This window comes from Zootoca vivipara, chromosome 2 (assembly GCF_965207765.1).
Source record: "Zootoca vivipara chromosome 2, rZooViv2.hap1.1, whole genome shotgun sequence".
In the NCBI taxonomy this organism is placed as follows: Eukaryota; Metazoa; Chordata; class Lepidosauria; order Squamata; family Lacertidae; genus Zootoca; species Zootoca vivipara.
Window position 1 is genome coordinate 29,005,935 of NC_142584.1, and position 24,181 is coordinate 29,030,115.

Here is a 24,181-nt window from a genome sequence, read left to right on the forward strand (position 1 = left end):
CTTGAGAAGCCACCTTTCCCTTTCTTCCTACCTGTTTGTCCTTTGGGAAAGGTGGAGGGGTAGGGCAGTGAACAAAGCAGCTGTGCTCTTTTATATACAGTACAGAGAAACTGTAGGAACTGTGCAATAAGTGTAGAACCAGGAGATCTGGGGAAATAAAATACTGGAACATATAATCGAGATGTCACTTACTAGGTCTGTTCACATTCAGTGTTTCCTGTTTGTTTTTGTGTATTTTGGGTCTATGAACTGCAATAAAGTTCTCCGTGTGTGATAAACTCTTGAGAAATCTATCTGAAGCATACTGAAGTATATATTTATTCACCAGCTCAAGTTGTAGAGGAAGGTGGATTAAATACTTTCTACATCCAAAAACATTTATCAATGAAGTTTGATTAGCAAAATTGGAAGTAAGAAGGAACTTGACTAGTAACATTAATTACAAGACCAAACTACCATTAACATGGACAGAAAGGACTTCAACTTGGTATCACAACTTAATAACTAAATACTGTACATAATTCAGATATAAAAATTCTACTTTGCTGAAAATCTAATCCTTTATGTTGTAGTTTCGGATTTTGACCATTCGCTGAGGGGTCTGGGGCTTTCTGGATCGGTTGTAAGATGACTTGCTTGGGTTTTGCTTTGACTGAACTTCAAACTTAGTCCCTCTGACAGTCAAGGCAGCTGCTGGTACTCTTTCTGTGTAGTATGCATGGGCTTCTTCCTGAGAGTCTTCAAGTCTTTTTGGTTCATGGATAACCTGGGATTTCTCTGCAAATCAAACGGAAGAGAAAACGGATATTATTTTAATTTGATGCCAATTGCTCAGAGCAGCATACACATATATTAAATAGTGGAGACAGGAACCTCTAGGGGAGTGGGCAGAGCACTTTGAAGAATATCTGCCCACCCCAGTACCCCTATTTCCTATTGCCACCATTCAGGGGAGCAGAGCCCAGAGGTCGTATTATACCACTATTTCATACTATCAACAGCATCTGTTATTGTGGGGACACTACCATCTGTCTATGTATCTGACTTTATTATTGTGAACTGCTTTGAGAACCATTAGGGTTGAAAAATATTATACAAATACTGTAAAATAAATAATTTTCACATGCAGTTAAGAAGGCTGACATACTGGTGGGGGATAAGATAACTTTTAAATCCTTGTGATTTATTGCCTAGAAGAGAGTCATAGGTTTGGCTTTGCAATTTTTATTTATTTGGATTGTTTTAATGTTTTCTTCTCCTGAAGGTTTTTCATCTGATGGGAAAGTGCTGTAATCTGAGGCACAAAGCCTTTCCCCACTATATTCTTAATGATGTTGTAAAGTATAGATACAGTACATCTGTTACTGTATAGACATATCTGTTACTGAAATTCACTGATCAACAAACTTCTTATTAAGGTCACCAACCAACTACATTTTATATTTATTTGTGGGGCAATTTGTTACCGTACTTCTTTGTATGAAAGAGACCACTGCATTGTTAAACATCCTGTACTGAAGTGACTAGAACACCTATAGCAAATCCCACTTCAAATCTCATCTTTACCACAAACTCACTGTTTTAAGATGTAGCAGAAAGTGCATGGTAGATATCTAACAAGACTTTGAATTTTATTTTGCCTGATATTCCTAGGTCAGAAAGATGTTTACATTATCAGCTTGAAGGCTTCCATGTTTTAAGGTGAAATATCAGCTCTTCATCTTGCAGGGTTTTTTTTAACTTCCAATTTTCGCCTTTGGCTAGGCAGAAATGCAACTATTCAAACATAACTGAATGGATGGATATTTTGCATTTGTGCACTGCATTTCCCAAAAACACAAGATTTGTGTGATGAATTTACCCAGTCCAGCTCTGTTATGATTATTTCCATACTCAAAATCACTCATGCTTAACAAGCTCAGATTCTGATACTAGGAATTGTCAAGTATAGAAAATCACATCAGAATAAGTTAATATTTGTAAAGCACTTGAATGATGAAAAGTATTGCATAACAGCAAAGTAAAATTGCATTTGTAGAGCCAGAAAGGAGTTCAAATCTGTTGGTTAATATTCTACTCAGACCTCTCATTGTCTGGTGCTTTACCCACATGATGGAAAAAGTGTTGAAATTTTGTCCCATAAGCAAGAGTGAAAGATAACATATGACCCAACAAGAGCCAAATTTCAGCCAAGACAACTGGACCAATCATAATGAGCTATAATAAAAATGGTTCTTCAGTTTTCGTCATCCAAATTCAAATATTGCAGCACAACATCTATTGCAGTTCTAGCTATTTCCCATTTCTCTACCCTTTGGCAGCTTTTTATATGAAGCTATAATTCCCCAAGGGCTGAAGCTCTGACCACAAACCATAGAAACCTAAATATTGTCTCTCCCCCCTACTCAGCATATACCAGTATGTTGAGGTTATCAACTTGATTCTGTCAAGAATGCGGTAATTTTCCGAACAGATAAGGTAAATCATAGTCTAACAAATAAGGCAAGAGAAGGAGCTGGAAAACATTTGGTTTGGAGTCACTTTTCATCCTTTCTTCTTCTAACAGCAGCTCTGTAAGCCACTTTTAAAACTCAGGAGATGATCAAAATCTGTGTCAACTCAGTGCAGCTGTTCGTGAGAAGCCCATGCAAATAATCTTTTCTAGGTAAAGGGTCTCTTTGATTCACATCTATAATCACACCAACTAAAATACCTTTTACTAAACGCCAGCTGTTGGCCCAAACAAGAATGTGTTAGAACACAGTGAAGACAGCTCTCCAAGTTATATGACTGTTCTGGGTAATAGGGTGTTATACCAATGTTTTCTTCAGCAAACTGTAGCTCTGTTCCTATTGGGGAGGAGGGGATCTTGGGTACTAGACAACAGCTACAGAGCAAAAGAAATATTTAGTTCAGAACTGTGGCTCAACAACAGTCCGTCTGTTTCCTCTTGCAAGGGAGGGCAGAGATATTTTCCCAGCCTGGACCTCCGCATTCTGAAATGAGGAGAAAGAGTGATAACTAGTTGCTATGGTGACTAGGCCTTGGCCAAGCTGTGCCACAATGGCCATAGTATGAAGACGGTACAAACTTGGATACTTTAAGTAGCTTGGGCCCACTGTATACCCTGATAAGACCCTGGGATCATGTAAGGAGAATAAAGTGATATGATGAACTTTCCCCTCGATACCTGCCATTTACCAGTGCAGAACTAGATTTCAGTTATGAGCAAAGTAGGGAAGGGGGTGTGGAGAAGGATCCAATTAGCAAGCAAGAATTAGGGTGTTGGGAGGAGAGAAGACTGCATTTTTACACATACTGTACACAGTTTGCTTTTAGATTTCATTCTGGAGGCTTGTGAGAATTTTATACTGGGTTAGGTTTTTCTATGCTGACACACCTCTTTACCCTGGCTTTTGACACCCGAGGTGTATATTGATAGGACCCACATTCTTTTTATGATTATAAGTTGTTTTAAACCACTTTTAATGTTGTATTAATGTTGTAACCTGCTCTGGGCCCTCAGGGTAAAGGATGGGTAACAAACAAACAAACAAACAAACAAGCTATTGGTCCTGCCAGTAAAGTAGTAGGAAGGGAACAGCCTTCTTTCTCTAAATAACATGGGTAGATTGTCAAATCTAATTGTATCAATTCTGTTCCCTCTACACTGTTCCTGAATAAATGCAGCAAAGATTGTTTAGCAATGTATAAATCAACTCAATCTTTTGTATGAAAGCAGAGATGCAACAAGGACACAAAACGGTCCTTATTTTCACCTGTGAGGTGTTGGGAGGGTGGCATTTTAAAGTCTTGAGGTATACACATCAATGATATTCCAAAGGATATAGCAAAACAATGGCTATTATAAAAGGCACAGCCATACAATAATTACATACAGTGGTACCTCGACTTACAAATTTAATCCGCTCCGAACGGACTTTCATAAGTTGAAAAAATCATAAGTCGAAGCCAATGGGGGGGGGGGAATTTAATCAATTAAGTCAAAAAAATCCTATCTAAACTGCATCCAAAATGGCAGACGGAACTCTGTTCATAACTTGAAACATTCGTAGGTCGAGTCATTCGTAAGTCGAGGTACCACTGTACCACTGTATACAAGATTGACCCAACAAGACTGATTAACAAAAAGCTCTCGTGGTAACTCTTCTCAAAATCAATCTGCATGTGTCAGATTAGGCCACTCTATGTAGCAGCGATTTTTGTCCTATTGAACTAGACTTGCATCTGCATTTTGAGAGCCAGCATTTCTTTTTTGCATTCAAGTTTCCAATACTAGATTAGGTAATTGGTGTCCTTGCAAACTGCCAGGTGTCCTTGCAAACTGCCAGTTGAGTTTCGCCAGTTGACAGCATGAAACATTAGGCAAGTTACTGTGACATCTGCATGTGCAAACACTGTTTTAGCTTTAGCAACAGGTTCTTGACCTGCAGTATCTTCAATGTCTCGGTCTACCAAATAATTTTGGCATAGTACGTGGGTTACTGCCAACAGCACACATGCCATCCCATACTGTCATCTGCCACAGACTATAAAAATTCTGCTATACCAGGACATAAAAATAATCTGCAAGTGCATTACAGACGTTACATTTTCAAAGCCCTTGGTAAACGTTAACCAAATAATCAAAATCCTGAAGCTACTCTGGAGAGGATTGTTCAATTTGTGAAATTGTCTGGTGGATTCATTTTAAACAAACATGCCAGCACGGAAAAGATTAAAAGCAAAAGAGACGGTCTAATACTGTGGAGGCAAAAAAAGGTAAATGAGCTAAGACAATGAGTCAAGAATATAAGAGGAACCCGCTGGATGAGGCCAATGGCCCATCTAGTCCAGCATCCTGTTCTCACAAGGACCAACCAAATGACTGTGGGAAACCTGCAAGTAGAATTCGAGCATGAGAGCACTCTCTTCTCTTGTGGCTTCCGGAAACTGATATTCAGAAGCATTGCTGCTTCCAACTATAGTCACAATGGCTTGTAGCCATTGATAGCCTTATCCTCCATGAATTTGTCTAATCCTCCTTTAATGCCATCCACGTTGGTGGCCATTGCTCACTGCCATTGCTGGAAGTGAGTTCCATAGTTTAACTATGTTCTATGTCAGGGGTGGGAATCTTTTTCAGCCATGGGCCAGTCCACCATCGCTCAGACTATATATTTTTTTTGGGGGGGATGAATGAATTCCTATGCCCCACAAATAACCCAGAGATGCATTTTAAATACAGTGGTACCTCGGGTTAAGAACATAATTCATTCCAGAGGTCTGTTCTTAACCTGGAACTGTTCTTAACCTGAGGTACCACTTTAGCAAATGGGGCCTCCCGCTGCCTCCACATGATTTCTGTTCTCATCCTGAAGCAAAGTTCTTAACCCGAGGTACTATTTCTGGGGTAGCGGAGTCTGTAACCTGAAGCATCTGTAACCTGAAGCGTCTGTAACCCAAGGTACCACTGTAAAAGGACACATTCTACTCATGTAAAAACACGCTGATTCCCGGTCCGTCCGCGGGCCGGACTGAGAAGGCAATTGAGCCGCATCCGGCCCGCGGGCCTTAGGTTGCCTACCCCTGTTCTATGTGAAGAAGTACTTCCTTTTGTCATCCTGAATCTTCCAACATTCAGCTTCATTGGATGTCCACAAGTTCGAATATTACGAGGGAGAAAAACTTTCCTATCTTCTATCACTATGCCGTACATAATTTTATAAACTTCTATCATGTTACCTCTAACTCACCTTTAATCATAACTAAAAAGTCCCAAATGCAATGACCTTTTAAAAGAGATCGATAATTTTGGCATCCCTAAAGCTAGGATCACCTCTTGTGAAGTTGTTGTGCAAGTTCAATTCCACCCGCTTTGGCAGGTATCCCATCAGCAGTGGTGAACGGTGCCGCTTGGCTGCCCGAGGCGGTGCCCCCTGGGGGTGGGCGTCACTTCGCAGCGCACCTGTGTCCTGACGCATGCATTGTGATGTCATGACACATGATGCATGTGCCAGGACAAGCCAGGACGGACTGCGCATGTCCGCACAGAGCTACTGCTCTGCTTGGGCACCAGCGGCGCTCGGCGGCTCGGGCAGAGGAGGCAAGGGGCGGGCCAGGGGCACTGCCCCCACGCTGCCCCCGCCAGACTGGAGCTAGGGGTGGCCCGTCTCCTATGCCCCTCCATTGCTACACGCCTGCCCATAAGGTCCTCTGGCTTTGTTGTTTTCATTTAGTTAATAGCTGTACATAACTCTCCCAGATTTGGAGATACTGCAAGCTCATCTCTAATTTTTTTTCGTGGAATTTGTGAGAGGACCTCAGCAGCTATGGGGGAGTTGCGGTTAAGGAGATGCTGGTAATGTTCTTTTCAGCACAGTGCAATAGCTTCTTTATCTTTTAGAAGTTTGGTACTGTCTGTTGAGCATAGGAGGCATGATTTATTGGACCATAGATGGTCTTTGTGGCTTTAAAAACACTCCATGCATCATGAGTGTCAGCTAAGTGCTGGATCTCTTGAGCTTTTTTTTTTTTTATCCACCAGGTGTTATTTAGTTCTCTTATTCTTCTTTGAACCTTAGCCTTAGAGTCAACATAGGTGTTTTTCTTAGTGGTGCAGTTTCTATCTCTTTGCCAGATGAGAAATGTCTTCCTTTCCTTGTCAATAATGCATTCAATCTCATGGTCATTCTCATCAAACCAGTCCTGGTGTTCATTGGTTTGATATCCAATAGTTTGTTCACAGGCTGCAATAATGGATGTTTTTAGCTTGGTCAAGTATTCCTCGATGTTGTCAGGAAACTCCAAAAGCAGATGGTCCTTAAGAGTCGTTTGGAAGCAACCCCACTTAATAGGATCTTGAAGGGCTTGAGTGTTCATTTTGTGCCTTGGTTTCCTTCCTAAATATATAGAAAGCTCTTGGCCAGACATTAGCAGTTCAATCCTAAATATGCATGATTGGATTAAATTCAGCTGAATTCAATGTAATTTTAATATGTTAAGAACTGAAGACTTAAGCAACGGCCATGTTTGCACATCACAGTAAACCATAGTTAACAGCTTACAGTGGACATGTAGTCCTCCTCTAGTGTGGGTGGAAGCAGCAAACCACATTCCCTGGCTTAGTGTTGATCCTCATAATTGAGGATTCCAAAACAAACCCTGGCATCATATTATGATTGTTCAGATTCCACCCACATTAGGGAAGGAACAAAGCAGGGGCCACTTGCACATTCATGGTAACCATTTATTATGGTTTACAATACTGTGAAAGTGCAAATGCAGTCAAGGCTTACAATCAGAGTTCTAATATGGACATGGCGAAATTTATTTCTGAGATTTTTTTACTCTAATACAAAGAACTAATTCATAATAACTTCACCTTTTATAAAGTCTGCATCAGAATGTATTAAAGCTGTGCTTTTATATCTGCTCCAAACAAAGCTCATGTCATGAGGACAGGCAATGAACATTTACATTTCTTCCTTGGGAGATTTTTATCAAAAGTGGAATAATGCGCTGCATTGTATAACTAACTGAGAACAGTGATAGTGTGTCTCTAACAAGCTTACCTGATAATCTCAAAATGGCCTTTCTGTAGCAGTCTCAAAGTTATACAGTGGTACCTCAGGTTACAAACTCCGCTAACCCAGAAATAGTACCTCGGGTTAAGAACTTTGCTTCAGGATGAGAATAGAAATCACGTGGCGGCAGCGGCGGGAGGCCCCATTAGCTAAAGTGGTATCTCAGGTTAAGAACAGTTTCAGGTTAAGAACGGACCTCCAGAACGAGTTAAGTTCTTAACCCGAGGTACCACTGTATCTAAAACTAGTAAAATGTGGATGGCTGGTTTCCAGTACTAGAAAGAGTAATTTTGTACTCTCGAAGAGTAAGAAGTTGCCTTGTCTGTCAAAGAATCCCTGAACACCAATCTTGGAGCTCTATCCAATACAGAGGCTATTGGAAAAAGCTCTGGGCACAACATTAGTTCATCTGGGGTACATGCAGGCTTACTGGAATCCAAGAGAAGGGATTGCACTCCCTCCTAACATTGCAGGAGAAAGTCAGTAGGGAAGGACAATATGTATTTTGGGAATGTTCTGCAGAGCACAGTTTGAAAACCACTGTACTAGAGTAAGTAGTGGAGCTGAAACTACAGACATCTATTAATAGGGCATGCAAGCATGCATTCTCCACTCATTTCAAAACTGGCAAACAAAGAGCAAGAACACTGTGGATTGCACCATAAGTAGGGCAGAGGCATTCCAATGTCTACTGGCATAATGCGTCAAGAAACTGCTGTAGTGTACCTGACTCGAATACAAAATTAAATAGCCACTTCATTCTATACCATGCTTACCTTGCTCGTTGTTGCTTTGGGGGCTGAGAATAGAAGGGCTTGAACCCATCTCTAGAATCTGCCAGATTTCCTCCAGGGAGCCAGCAGTACCAGATGATGACAACAGACCTTGCTGGAGTTGGCTGGGACTTTCTTTTGTAAGTAGCTGAGACTGGTTTGGAACTAAGGTTTCCTGCCTCGGGGAATCTGCAACACGATTTCCAACAACTGATTTTGACTGAACCTGTGGAAATGACAGTATGCCCTCAGTAATGATCATGGATCAATGACATCTGGAAATGAGCTAAAAAATATCAAAAGCCTCAGGTTAAGTTTATGGTCTACTAAGACCCCTAGATCCTTTTCACATGTTCATGGTAAGCCAGGTGCCTGCCCCCCCATCTTTGTGTTTGTGCAGCTGGTTATTCCTGCCTAAATGTAGAACCTTACATTTGTCCCTATTTAATTTCATTCAGTTAGTTTGGACCCAGTTCTCCAATCTGTTAAGGTCATCCCAAGTTTGTCTTCTGTGGCATTAGCAAAGAATGGTGTCATCTGCATCCTCTCAATTCCTTTGCCCAAGTCATTTATAAGGACAATGAACAACAACAGGCCTAGGACAGAATTCTGTGGCACCCCATTTGTCACTTTCCCCCCAGGATGACAAGGAACCATTAATGAGCACTCTTTGGGTTTGGTCAGTCAACTAGCTACAAATTTACCTAACCTTGTCCAGCCACAATTTACTAGTTTTTCCACAAGTATATCATGGGGGACTTTGTCAAAAACCTTACTAAAATCAAGATACACTATGTTCACAACATTCCCCTGATCTACTAAGCTTGTAATTCTATAAAAAAAGGGGGGGGATGACATTTGTCTGGCATGACTTGTTTTTGAGAAATCCAAGCTGGGTCTTAGTAATCACAGCATCTTTTCCTAAGTACTCACAGTCTGACTGTTTACTTTTCTGTTCAAGGACCTGTCCTAGTATTGATGTCAATCAAGATGGGTTTAAGATGGGTTGGCACTGATATTTCATAACTGAATGACCTGGAAATTCAAATCCAATATGAAGACAAACTAAGTTTGACATAACACTACTAACAGCATACGAAGGGGCTAACTGCATGTCACATAGAACCCCAATGCTATAGGGTTTACTATGTAAAAGCAGCTTGGGGAATTAAATATGGAGTGGAGAAATAGTGGGAAGTGCTTAGTTCTTTTCCTGTTTGTGGTGACTCTGTTCCAAATTGCATCTCCACATGGTTTTCTGTCCAATGGGGTTCAACATTATTTTATTAGCTTAATTATAGCTCCATCTACATACAGCGTGCTTTATTTACAAAGAATGAGAGGACGTATTCCTATCCCAAAGGGTTTACAATGCAAAAATAGACACAAGAGAAAAAACAGAAGAAGGCCAGGGAAATGTAGGCGGGTAAACAGGTGGAGAAAATACAACTCCAGTTAACTATACTTCAGCTTAGTTAAAGGAGAGCATTGAGTCTCTAGCGGGTTGTTCAAAAGGCTTCATTAAAAAAGGGAATTTTGGTGAGGGATTTGAAGCAAATTAAGGAGATGGTCACATGGAGATTCAGTTCAGGGAGATAGTTCCATCCATAACAGGGAGCAAGGGGAATAAGGCAGTTGTTTCAGGGAACACAAGACATTTGGGTGCCTAGGCGAAGGAGCTGGATGATTTAAGATCACAGATAGAGAAGTGTTTGGACATATGTGGGCCTGCCTCTGAAGATGATTTGGAAACTCCAGCTGATGCAGAATTTGGTGCCCAGGTTGCTCACCGGGGCAAGACAGTTTGAGCATATTACACCGATCCTGGCCTGACTGAACTGGCTGCCAATTAGTTTCAGGGCCCAATTCAAAGTGCTGGTGTTGACCTATAAAGACTTACATGGCTCAGGACCACAATACCTCAAGGACCACCTCTCCCCATATGAACTGCAATCATCATCTGAGGCCTTTCATCATGTGCCTCCTCCACATGATGTGGCAACACGAGAATAGGCCTTTTCTGCAGTGGTTCCATTTGTGAAATCCTCTCCCCGGGGAGGCTCACCTGGCGCCTTCAATATACATCTTTAGGCACCAAGCAAAAATGTTCTTCTTCAACCAGACATTGTATGTCTTTTAATGTGGGAGGAGGGGGTTATGGGTTTGTTTTGTTCTTGTTTTTTTACGTGTATTTTGTGTTTTTATTTTGTATTTTATGCTGTGAACTACCCTGAGATCTTCAGATGAAGGGTGGTATACAAATGTAATAAACAAAACAAGCAAGCAAGCAAGCAAGCAAACAAACAGAGAGCTAAGGGGAAGCAAAGCAATAGGTTAAACACCTATAAATACAAATAATAAACAAACAAACAAATAAGTATTTTAAACACTGATTGGAAGGAAGCGGCTTGTGGGTGGGTATTTGAATATAATAAGTTGGACTATACCTGTTTCATAGGGATTTCTGCTTCTTCACTACAGCTGCTGCTTCTCAGGAGATTTTCGGTATTTAAGTTCTCAACAAAATAAGGACACTTTCCTGGGGCATGCTTTCTCTGTGCATACTGTAACTCCTGCCATGAAAAGGAACAGTCTAAATTAGTAGGTTTGATTTCTTACAAGCTTCTCTCAATTATCTAGAAATATGTTTTAATAAAATGGGGTGGGTTAAGCACTAATATTCTCAGGAAAAGAACAGATAAAGCTCTCATTCCCTAACGTACTTCCATTAACAGTGGTGGTCAAAACTGATTTTCTACTTACAGTCCCAAACTCCAGTGATTGCACTGCCCTGGAAGACTGCGGCCATGCATCCGCTTATGCATGCCAAACCCCATTAACAAACTGGAGCACATGCAATTCAGTGCACCATCAATGAATTCTCTTCAGTTACAAAGCTAAAACAATTCTATATCACTTATAAATATTTTAATAAGGGATCACTGTTAGATGACAGGTTTTTGTTGTTGTTTTTTTACTAAGGTTGGGCTGGTACTCCCAAAAGCCTTGTCTTCTCATAAAAGCTCTTTTTATCATTATAGCACTTCAGTTTGCCTACATTTTCTAAAATTTAGCTACTAATCTGATGGTGTCTTTTGTTTGTAATTATATTACTATATATATATTACAGTCTCAATTTATTTGTTGTTCTTTTTAGGCTTCATATGGCTGTATAGCATACATTTTTATTAAAATGAGCAAAAACAACCAATCAATTCCTCTCCTCAGTCCACCCAACCCATCCTAATATTACATTCCTATACATGTCTACCCAGAAGTAAGCTCCATCGAGTTCAATGGTACTTCATTTCACAGAAATTCTAAAACAGAATTTAAGTTTCCCTGTTCTTTATTTCTTCCCATAACTGAAAGAGGTGACTAGCTATAGACTTCACTACCCTTGCAAACTGAGGAGAGGCACTGGACAGAGCAGCCAATTCTGTTGGTTTAATTTTACATCATGAGCCAGTTGGCTGTTCTATGACTGTCTCTCTAGACTTGCTTCATGTAGGTCAGGGGTGTCCAACTCCCAAGAGACTGCGATCTACTCACAGAGTTAAAAACTGGCAGTGATCTACCCCTTTTTGGGGTAAGTTGTTAAGCTTTTTTTAGGGAGGAGGAAAGCCCTGTTTTTTTAGGAGGGCGGGGCAAAGTTGTTGAGCTTTTTAGGGAAGCCAAAGTTGTTGAGCTTCTTTGGGGCGAGCAGTGATCTACCAGTGATCTGCCACAGATGTCCAGTGATCTACCGGTAGATCACGATCTACCTGTTGGACATGCCTGATGTAGGTCATTGACTCCAAAGACTCATGGGAATCACAGTAATCCCAGGGACTCTATGTGTGGAATCTCACACAGTGTCCTTCTTAGTGCATAAAAGAGATAATCAAATAGATCTGCTGACATCTTCATCTCAGAGCCTTCCCAGTCCTCCCAGCCAGGAATACACAGAATGCACAGAATCACTGCCATACAAGACAGCAAATATAGCTGGATCCCACAATTTCCAGGCATGAAAATAAAAAAACCCAACTTGCCTTCCCTGGACTACGTTTACTCAAGCGTCTTTCAACTGAACAGCCAACGTCTTGCAGTTCAAACCTTGTAATATCACACTCCTCCAATACTTTGAGCTGTCTTTTATGATAGAAGAGTCAGAGTTGCAGCCAACTGTGTTCCAGCATGCCATGGAAGTGATTGCTGTTCACAGAGATCTTCTTTGGTGCAAGGGCTGCATTCCACCTTGGTCAACCTTCCAGGAGCTGCATGCCAGTTCTGCAGTGTGGCCACAAGTGGGTTATTTCCCACTCTCTGCTCATAAAATTAACAATCTGAAGACTGGGAAGGGATGATTTGTACCCCCATCAGAGCACTGGACTGGGTGGAGACACTTAAACCTTTCTGCCAACCCCTGTGCTGTGTCTACTTTATTTCTCAAAATCAGTGAGATCTTGGGTGGGGTATAAAATTTTTGCTGGGGGTGTGTGTGGATGCAGCCACTCTACCTGTAAAACATGCATAGTGAAAGCATGCTGCATGTCACTCTCCAGTCCACAATTTGCACACAGTCATCGCTGTGACTACCGGTTGGAGAGGGCTTGGCATTCTCAGCACAAGCTTCCCTCCGAACCAGGCCTTATGGCAATACTCCAGAGGTTCTGCACATAAAGCAAGTACTGACATGTCGCTTAAAGGAGAAGATTACATTACCTGTGTTGTAAGCTGGTACTGGAGGTGCTCTAAAGCCAAAAGACGGTGCTTGGTCTCCCTGACAAATTCTTTAGGATGTAGGGCACAAGATGAAGTGTGACCCTGAGGATGCTTTGAAATCTTGAAATCCTGAGAGCCTAGAAATCCTAAGAAAATAAATAGGTGGGAGTTTTCCACTTTGCATTTAACATGGCATTTTTAAATAGAAAATGTCTTGCCTACAAGAAACTGCTGCTGACAGCTGTAAATGAATTACACTGTTGTGGCAGTGTATCAGCATGTAAGTTTAAAGAGATGTGTAGAAACTAGCCTGGGAATATATTTTCCAAGCAATGACCTTCACCTCTTCACTTCATTCAAAGAAGCTGGGTCATGGAACACAAACTATGAAATGAAATTCTCATACAAGGCATCTATTTAGGTCTCAATTTTGTTAAACAATAATGTCATTCTGCATTGTTTGTTATTTCCAGGAAATAAAATCAAACATACAACTGATTATTTCAGGAATCTTCAAAAATACATAAGTACATAGCATAGTTTTTTTTGCTGTTATGCAACATGCAGTTGCCACCTTAACCTTTCAGTGCCAGTACTGAAGGTCTCCAAAGCCAAGAGTAAGAAACAAATACTCTGTTCATGCTTTATTCCACCATATTCAATACTTGGCACAACTGTGCTCTTAATTACTAGCACTTCATTCTCAAGTGATAACTGGGATTTCTTAATCTCAGCAAAGAGCCTACAGACAACACTTCAGTTTCCTAGGGTTCTCAGTCTCAGGAAGCTAAATTTCTCATAAAAGAACCAAGATCCTTCTACCTTAATGAGATTACCTTCCTTTGAAGCTGCTCCAAGTTCTGCTCTTAGTCTGTTTACCATCTCTAGTAGCTGATGCTTCTCTTTGCTCAAACTGCAGATCTTTCTCACAGCTTCCTTCAATCTACCTTGCCTCCCTTGTGCATAATTTCCTATATGTTGATGGGGTCCATCACCAGCCTCCATGCCAAATAACTGTTGCGTGAGATGTACAGAGTCCTCCTGAAGCTTCCTGGCCACTGAGTTCTAGAAGAATAAATGACAAGGATAAAAATAAGTGAATTTTTGGCAGGATATATATTCCATTATAATGAATAAAATCTATGCCCAAATGACAGCTACCATAAAAAGATAGCAGTCTTGAATAGTGTGTTGTATGCACCAAAACAAAAATGAAATTGCTCTAAAGGTAAGGGAACCCCTGACCATTAGGTCCAGTCGTGACCGACTCTGGGGTTGCGACCCTCATCTCACATTATTGGCCGATGCAGCCGGCGTACAGCCTCCAGGTCATGTGGCCAGCATGACAAAGCCACTTCTGGCGAACCAGAGCAGCACACGGAAACACCGTTTACCTTGTCGCTTGGAGCAGTACCTATTTATCAACTTGCACTTTGACGTGCTTTCGAACTGCTAGGTTGGCAGGAGCTGGGACCAAGCAACGGGAGCTCACCCCGTCGCAGGGATTCGAACCGCCGACCTTCTGATCGGCAAGCCCTAGGCTCAGTGGTTTAACCCACAGTGCCACCTGCAGTAGAAATTGCTCTACTAATCCAAAACTGTGTGCCATGAAAAGTGCTGAAGAGCGTCTTGAGAAATGAAGCCACCACTTTGGAGCCTACTTCTACTCTATAGCCTTCTGAAATGGGGAAACCACATGCAGAACTGATTGCCCCTTAATCTGCCAGGGTCAGAGTTGGCCCAAGACATTTTGCTGCCTGAAGTGAAGGACAAAATGGCACCTCTTCCTATTCCATGTATGGAGAGTGACTAGATGGGCAGTTGAATATTACTAAGGCTAGCTTAGAGGGCAAACAATAGGTAAGCTACGTGATAGACACAGCTCTGTCCCCCAACACTTTGCTGCTGCTTCCCACCCCAGCATCTGCCACCAGAGGCAGCCTCCTTACTCTGCCTAATGGTAGACCCAGTCCTGACTAGAATACAGCAGAAACATCATCCCAGGAAAGACACACTCCTGAGCAAACCTGCACTGTATCAGCATTTCATCTCCAATGCTGGTTCCTGAGCCTTCTGGGCACAAAATGCAATGTGCTGTCTCTAGGCTAAACATTCTAAACAGCTTGAGGCCTGTAAATCTATACCTCATTGTGATTTCTTATCTCCCCTGAGAGCAGGGGATCCCTCTTAATTATTCCACCTGTTCACCAACTTGGTCCATGATGGATGTGCAGAGAAGCACTATTGGTGACTTCTCTTCCATGGAAAATCTCAGAGCTAAGTGAGTCCTTTCTGACCCGACTTTTGGTGGCCATGGTTAGGCTGGTATAATTCAAGTTTGATACTGTGGTTGACATTATGTAAAACTGGAGGTGTCTGATGTGGAAAAAATACTTGGGAACATAGTAAAGTAAGATAAATCTTATCCCTTTCAGATTGAATAGCTGCAATTCTAGCCAAATGATTCATCCCCTACTACAGTATGATGGAATAATACACGTTACTCTCAGTTGCAACTATTATCAGTTAAATTAGACCAGCTCTCTTATGATAGTGTTCATGTATCCTAGTAGACTGGAATAACTGTGATACGTAGAGTTACAATGCCGCCTAGTGGAAGTTGATGGATAAGTACAGATTCTAACTTTTAGATTAAAATATTAGAGTGCTGTGACCAGAGAATATGATGCTTCTTACAGCAAATATATAAAAAACTAAGTATTAGCTTTATTACAAATAAAAGAAGCCCATATTCCCAACCATTCATTGGCTATTATAACTTTCTTGCCTTGAAAACATTATTTTATAATCGTAAGAGCACAAAGAACCAGCATTTTCCTACCACTTGTGTTTCTTGTGTTCTCACTGAATCCACCTGAGTATTTTTCTTTATGTTTTGCTTTTCCAAAGCAGTCTTGGTAGCAATTTCATCTGGATGCAATGTACCTGAAAAACAAATAGCAAATAAAGCAGACAGCAAGCTGAGTTGGTGCAGAATGCTAAATATTACCATAAACATGTCTCCTGTTCATATGCCATATATATACAGTATTAGGGTCAAGAAAAACAGGTCCATTATTGTGAAAAGCTGTTAGATTATTCTTTTAAATATCAAGGAAATTTACCTATCAGAATAATCATATGGCTTATTTACAGGGAAATAAAATGGCTGCAAGGAAAACTGGGTTTAGAAAATATCAATAATTTAACACACATATCCCTGATATTTCGGGACCTGTGTATAAATTCCACTGTATAAAACAAATCAGTATACTCTTTTTAGAAGAAAATTGTATTGACCTTCCAATGCTACAAAAGGTGGCTTTCTCACATGGAAAGTTCTTCCATGAAGAAAAAAAGCATGAACATTGTGATCCACATGTATACAAAATGATGACCCAAACACTGTTTTCATGTTTTTTCTTCGGCAGAAGTAAAACTCTCTTTTAGGAAATTTATCATATTTTAAGCAGTTCTGTTAACATGTTTCTCTTACTGTCTCGTCCAATGGTAATGTGGTAGGAAGTCTGAGTATTTTTATCACAACTGGATGATTTCAGAGAAGATACAGATAACTTTCCATGAACTTCAGGTGCATCTTCATTTTGTTTGTCCATGTCTTCACATTTTTTCTTCAACACTCTGATCTCCTCTTCCAAGGAATGAACATAGTCTGCAAAAAATAAAGACAACTATATCAGCCAGGTACTTTGCAGGTGTGAATATAGTATTCAAAGGCTCATTGTGTATGCAAATAAAAATTACTTCCCCCAAAGAATGCCTAATGGTAGGGCCAGCCCTGGCTAGTATATAGTAGCTACATCATTCCAAGGGGAAGGACAGGAAATACTCCAAAAAAGCCTGCACTATATCATCAGGTGATCCCTCTTAATTATCCCACCTGTTCACCAACTTGGTACATGTATACAGCTTCCCATCCATTAAAAGTATTGAGGCTATGTGAACAAATGGTGGCCTGGCTTTTGGTGGTCATGATTAAGCTAGTGTAATTTAAGTTTGATGTCATTTTTAATATTTAGGTGGCCTTTAAATAAAACTGGAAGTGTTTGATATGGGATTACAGCAAAGCAAGATCAATCTTGCTGTCTCTTTCAGTTTATGCAGTTGCAATTGTGTAATACTGTTGTTTGTGCAAGAACTGAAAGCCATTTTACCAAATGATATTCACTTTCCCCACATTTTTTTATAACTATAGGATTTATTCTCATAGGAATGTTTTGCTGTAACTATACTGTCTCAGTAGAACATTAGTTTTGGCTGTGCTGATCCTGCCCTCAAAATACGACTGCAGTGATCCCCATTTGTTCAAATGTCGCTTTGATTTTATCTATAGTACGATCATGGTAACTTTTTGCTATGGACTGAAGATCTTTGAGAATGCATTGTATGTTTCATTAGCGGAAATGTATGAGACAACTGAAATAAGAATATAAACATTTATGTTAAGATGATGATGAGTGCTAGGAGAAGGGAAGCGCCTGTTAAAAGAAAAGTGTAGAAAGGGGTATATATACTCTGCAGTTAATATTTAACTCAATCCACATTACCAGCAGTAAAAGAAACTACAGTAGCATCAGCCTTACCAGCATCTTGTGCTTCCGTTTTGCTTTGGTCAGATGAAAGTGCCTGAATATTAAGGGTCTCCATTTCTCTCCTCATTTCTGCAATAACAGATCGCAAGGTACTGTTTTGCTCTTGTAACCTCTTTATATCAGCAGAAGGAAAACCTGGTTCAGTGGTTCCTACAGTTTCCTGCATGATAACCAAACAATTAAAGAAACAAACAAGAATTACACCCTGAAAGGACTCAAGCAAGCATGTAAAATGCACCAATAAAGCATAGTGTCTTAAAGAAAAATAATTATAATGGTCTGCCATGTGCACAGTAGAAAAAGGACCAATGCTGCCAAGTATTTGTGATGAATTATACTGTTCTAAGACTTGTAGAGAGGTATTAATGACATGAATGACATAACTTGAATATGTTACATGACAGCAGCCCCACAGGTTCAGGGCAATATATTGGTTTGGATCCCAAGAGGTGCTGGTGGAATGGAGTTGGCAGAAGGCATGTGCTTAGATAATCTTCTGTCTGGCTGTCATCCCCCCTTGATATGCTGTGCTATGAATGAATGATTTGAGATTGACCTGCTCAATAGAAGAGGTCCTCTGCCTCCCTATGTAGAAACCGGTGAACTGCCCTGGTGGTTCAAATACACTTTTGTGCTGGTATTGAGCAAGATAACATTCTTGAGGTCTATCTCTTGGGCAAAGTATTTGATAGCAAGGTGAGCTGACTACAACTCCAATCAATTTATGTTGTGTAGACAGGTTCTCATCTTGTGGAGCTCATACATATTTAACCAACAACGACCTTTTTCACACATAATAGCAAAGAGATGTTGTAGGACACTGTTGTTATAAAATAATATTGGGGGGGTTGCAGGACACCATTATTAATTAACAGAGAGGGGTGACAGAATTTGACAGCTGCAATACCCAGAATCTTGTTCAATGCCATCTTCCCTGTCTCCCCACCCCTCCCGCTAGGACACGACCCTGCCTGAAGGAAGGCTTAAGGATCTGCATATGCACAACAGTTAGCATAAACTCACACATTTCCCCTCTCCACCTCCCCTCCGCCCAGAACAAAACAATGTTTCCAGAAGAAGGGGGGGGGGAAACCGCCCAAATCCAAAGTGACACTTTTCTACTCAAGTTAATACCCTGTTTCCCCTTTTTTAATACATAGTCATAAAGTAAGCCATGGCAGGGTTTTTAAGGATTTGAGAAATATAAGACATACCCCGAAAATAAGCCATACTTCTGCGCCGCGGAAACCAACCCCCACAGGCACCTCCACTCACAGAGTCACTCCATGCTGCCGGCACTGCAGGAGCGCGATCAGCTGTGAAGCGGCGCTCCAAGAGCGTCGCTTAACAGCTGATCGCGCTCCCGCCTTGCTGGCTGCATCCCCGCGCTCCGCCTTCTCATCCACCGCCGTCCCTACTGCTTCCGTGCTTGCCACCACCGCTGGGCTCACTGCTTCTTCCTTGCCTGGCCCAGTCAAGGAGCTTGGAGCACCCTGCAGCAGCGGGCGGAGTGCCTGAGCCAGCGGCCTCCGCCTGGCCTGGTTAAGGACGCCTGCCGCCCCGCCACCCGGAACCAGTGGCTGCTGCAGCACCGAGCACTCAAGAGAGCCCAGCGGCGCCCTGAGCCATAAATACCATACCGGCAATAAAAAAAAATAAGACACCCCACCGAAAGTAAGCCACCCTGTGTTTTTTTGAGGAAAAAAAGTTATAAGACGGTGTCTTAAAAAAGGGGAAACACGGTAATACAGCCTATTATATGTTCTCTTACCATGAAATCTCTATCCGCTGCCTCTGTATTAGAATTGCTGTTTTATATCTTAGAACTGTATATGTCAGGACTGCTACCTTTTAATTAGAAATCCCTGTATTAGGTATGTTTTCCAGGTATATTTTCTGTATGAACCCTGTATGATCCCAACCCACCTGAACCTTGCCCTACTACCACCCTATACCCATTCAAGGACACACGGACAATAGAGGGATTAGCTGGAACAACTTTATTCAAATAAATTGCCATCCTCTACGTAGCCCACCCTTCCATGGCCTGGAGGAAAACACCTGCCGGGCGGACTTCCACCCCACGGAAATGCCAGGAACTGCCCCACCTCTGCACCCATCTCGACTGATTGCCCCTCCTGCCAAACAACAGGGAGCACCATCAGCGACAGGAGAAGAGCAATTGACATCCCGCCATCTGAAAGAAAAAGTCATCTCCCCACCCAGCTAATCCGATCACCACCCATCCTCCTTGTCCTTCCCCTCCCTCCCAGTCCAGGGATTTTCACGCAGGGACAGGAGGGCATAAAAAGGGGCTTCACCATTTCCTGGGGTTCCTTCCTTCTTTCCAGAGGCAGGTACCCTACAGCTGTAGCTTTGCATTCTGCAATAAAGGGATCAGTTTGTTTTTCCTGACAGCATCGTGTGGTCTCTGTCATTTTCCCGGCGGAGCTGAACTTAGTGCAAATTTTGGAGCTTCCGACCCGCGTCTGTCCTTCTTAAAAGGCAACACATTTTGGGGTACATTTTTCATAACACTGTTTAGAATGTTGAAGATAGCTGGATAAACATGTCAGAGAGTAGGCCCCAAAGTGTGTTTTGTTCCCAACCCTACCAATACCCTTTGTGCACCATTTAACATGCCGAGTATGTGCAATATGACTAACAGATGTCACAACACAACACAACACAACACAACACAACACAATGTTACTCTTGCTGAGCAACATTAAAAACAAAATAGAAAATATAATCTGAAATACAATTATTAAAGCATAAAACAATCAGTGATATCAAACAGAGCCACCCTTACTGTGCCTGCAAAAAAAAAAAAAAGCTTTTAAGGTGATGCCTGAACAAAATTGTGTGGAAGACAGCTGAATCTGGATCTGGATCTGGATAGGGATAAAGTTCCTGTACAGTATTATGAAATCACTAGTATCATGAAGCCCGTTAAATTAACGAGTGCTAGAATTAATTAGCGGGGTCCGTCCCCCCAGTGACTCACCCACCACCACCTCAGCCCCTCACTCAGTCCCTTCCCCGCCCCCCGCCCCAACCAGCTGCCTCCTCAGCTTCCTCTCTCCCTCCCCATTTTGCACCCTCTTTTTTCTACTCCTCTTTTCTCTCTCTCTCTCCCCCCTCGCTGGTTCCAGCTGCAGCAGCCCTTCCAACCCCCCCCCCAAATCCACACACACTTCCAGGGACTAATTCCCCCTTCCCCCGCGGGTGCGCCGGCCCGCCCGCTCTCCTGCTTTCACCCCTCAGTAACACCTAAACCAGGCATGTCAAACCTGTGGCCCTCCAAATGTTTTGGCCTACAAATCCCATGATCCCTAGCTAGCAGGACCAGTGGTTGGGGAAGATGGGAATTGTAGTCCAAAACATCTGGAGGGCCGCAGGTTTGACATGCCTGAGTCCTAAACGATCCTTCAACCCAGCCGCCGCATCACTCGCGGCTCGCGCACGCTCTCTATCCACACCCACCTACCCTCCCTTTCCCTTTCGCCGGCACACGCCTGCCTCCTCTCCTTCCCCTCTAACAGAGAAGAAACCAGGAGGAAAGAGAGAGATCCTTCCGTAGCGCAGCAGAGGCAAGGGGAAGCCGCACACTTTTTTTTTTGGTATAGTTGTGTATATGCAAGCATGTAATCTCTCTCATGGTCCTGGTTTATCCCGTCCGAAGTCTCTGCGCTCCAAGTCCCAATGGCTGTCCATGGGGCACATGCGCAGTAGCGCAATCCCACGGACACAGGGACTGGATGCAGAGACACTTGCACTTTATTATATAGGATTCAATCTAACTACCTTTTCGAACCCTCTCCAGATTCACAGGGTGGATATTTGTATTTTGAACAGGCACCAACCACTAGAGTGCAGCAAATACATCTCTATTATCAACATTCAAAATAGTCTTTCACAATATCACTTAGCTACTGTGTGCGAAAAAGGTCATTATCAGTGAAAGCCATATGATCACTGATAGATCAGAGCCCTATCTCCTTGGAAATAGTATTAAGTGGTACCTCTACTTACGAATTTAATGCGTTCCGAACGCACATTCGTAGGTCGAAAAAAATATATGTCGAATCCCATAGGAATGCATTGGGAGAAAAAATTCGTAAGTCAAAGCAACCCTATCTAAAAATTCATAAGTAGAAAAAATCCTATCTAAACAGCATCCAAGATGGCGGGCAGTGCTCCATTCGTAAGTAGAAACATTCATAAGTCGAGTCATTCATAAGTAGAGGTACCACTGTACATTTCTCAGTCATTCATATGCCAAGACAGATTTAAAACTGGTGTAGGGATTGATAATACAGATGGCGATCATGGTAACAACAGAGCACAGTACCGAGGATTTAAGCAGGCTTTGGCCACACACTATCTAGCTCACCGGCACTGCTGTACTTAGCATGAGCAAGAACCGGGAAATGAGCAAACCTCCAAGATGAACATCAAAGCTGACAGCAACTTGAAGCCAAACAGCTGCTGCAAGAAGTAAGTATTTGCTACTTACTGAAAGACAAGAAATGAGGGGCCCAAGCAGGCCTCCTTCAGGAGGGCATAGCGCAGTTTTGGCCTTTGGGTGTTGTGACTGGAAAGGCCCTGTCTTCAGTGCTCAGCCACCATACTTCAGCTGGCAGGGAAACATTGAGCAGAGCTTCAGAATGATGGTGATTTTAGTGCATAAATGGGCTCATGCGGCTGGAGGCAATTTGTCAGATAGTCTAGTCTCAGAATGTTTAGGGCTTTAATGGCTAATACCAACAGCTTGAATTAGGGTCAAAAGGGAACCCCAACCAATTGTACATCCACCTTTCTGGATTAAGCTTCAGCTTGTGCAGCCACATCCAGCCCGTTCCAGTCTCATACACTTGTATAGAACTTCCATCCTGCCCCTTAGGATCAAATGGATAAGAGAAAGAGTACTTTTTGTTATCAGGATCCAATCATGTGTGAGTAAAATTCACACAGGGGCATATCACGATAATGCTAAATCACTGCTCATATTTCATAGATGAAGGTGCATATATTTTGATGACTGTATAAATTCAGGTGACCATAATTTTTATTCAGTAAATATGTGCCTGGTATTCATGTCCTGATAAGGGCCTTTAAATGGGTGTTCTCAAGGTGTCCTGCTGAACCAAAGTGAATTAAAAAGTTCTTTAATATAGATACAAATGGCTAGCCCTTTATTACAGAATCATGTCAGAGTCAAATATGCTACTAAAATAGGTTGGCAAGCTGTCAAACCACCAGAAGAAACCATCAATATAGCTTTTAGGCATTTATTAGACCTCTGCACATGACAATGAGGAATCTGTATATCTCATGGAAAGGCATTTGCTCTTCTACCAGTTTTGACCTACAACAGTTGCTTGTTTTCCTTTTCCTTTCCTTTATCTTTTTGTATCAGGGGTTGGGCTAGATGATCTTCAAGGTCCTTTCCAACTCTACAATTCTATGTCTATTACATTGTAAGTCTGTGGACAGGAAATGTTTTTGTTTTTTAATTTTTGTACAGCACTTAGAAAACTGTAGGCATAAAACTACCTATGAATTTGTATTTTTTTAAAAACAAACAAACATGGAACTCATGCTTGTAAATTTTGTAGCCAGAGACACGGGGGGAGGGGGATTTTGGCTACATTCTTAATTCAACCAGCAAATTTATTCAGATTATTTTCTGGTCTTCTTTTGTTGTAGTTAGTATAACATACCATAGTCTACTTAGTCATACTGCTAGGGTAGTTAATGACTGCTTACACTTGTCTTCCTACCAACATAGTAAACGTTCATGGAATTTTTCCCCTTCCTCTCCCAAAAATAAATAAATGTTAACATCACATTGCTTTCTTATTTGGCCAAAAGTCATTTTCCCAAGAATGTTTTCATATTATATTATTATATTTCATCTGCTCATTCTAGACAATGAGAAATCCCTCTAGCCCAACTCCCTTCTAAAATATATATATTATCCTATCCAGACACTGGCCAGGTAAAAAATAATGCTAATTCAGTCGTTAACACCAAGCACAACAGATTGGAGGGTTGTTGTTTTTTTTACTATAATGTACATGTGCAGCCAAACATTCCTGCTTTGCTCTTACCTTAGCTAAGGTGGCTGTTTTAGGGGGGCTGTTTGGGGTGGCTGTTTTAGGATTACATCCCAAACAAAGCCTATGGTTTGTTTATGATCAGGAAGTCAAGGGGGGGATGCTCTTTCCTCTTCAAATCAGAGTTTGTTTGGAGAGAAACAAACAATCAATGCTGGTTAAGATGTAACCCTAATCCAGCTGTTCTGTGGCTTCATCCCCCACTCAACTGCTCATCCACATTGAGATTTTTTTTTATAAAACAAAACCTTCATAAAGACTGAGTTAGTATAACATATGAGTGTGGCCATTGTGTATTGTTTCATACAGCAGTGTAAGTATACTTTCTTTTCTAGGCAATTCCTCAAAAAAGTTTATAAAGTTTTTTTTGGATTAAGGAA

The 24,181-nt window shown here is 41.6% G+C and overlaps 1 protein-coding gene across 9 annotated transcripts in view; it reads right to left on the minus strand.

The window, feature by feature from the left end:
- Positions 1-295: 295 nt before the first annotated feature.
- The window catches only part of CCDC57 (coiled-coil domain containing 57), a 49,754-nt gene continuing 25,868 nt past the window's right edge, over positions 296-24,181 (minus strand). For all 9 annotated transcript variants that reach the window (XM_035104301.3, XM_088661514.1, XM_088661511.1 and 6 more), the window contains exons 11-18: positions 17,671-17,839; positions 16,563-16,739; positions 15,909-16,012; positions 13,903-14,131; positions 13,067-13,212; positions 10,807-10,932; positions 8,363-8,585; positions 296-777 (exon numbers count right to left, since the gene is read on the minus strand). In XM_035104301.3, the coding sequence (XP_034960192.3) occupies positions 554-777; positions 8,363-8,585; positions 10,807-10,932; positions 13,067-13,212; positions 13,903-14,131; positions 15,909-16,012; positions 16,563-16,739; positions 17,671-17,839 (1,398 nt within the window). In that variant the 3' untranslated portion in view covers positions 296-553. The remainder of the gene's footprint in view (positions 778-8,362; positions 8,586-10,806; positions 10,933-13,066; positions 13,213-13,902; positions 14,132-15,908; positions 16,013-16,562; positions 16,740-17,670; positions 17,840-24,181) is intronic.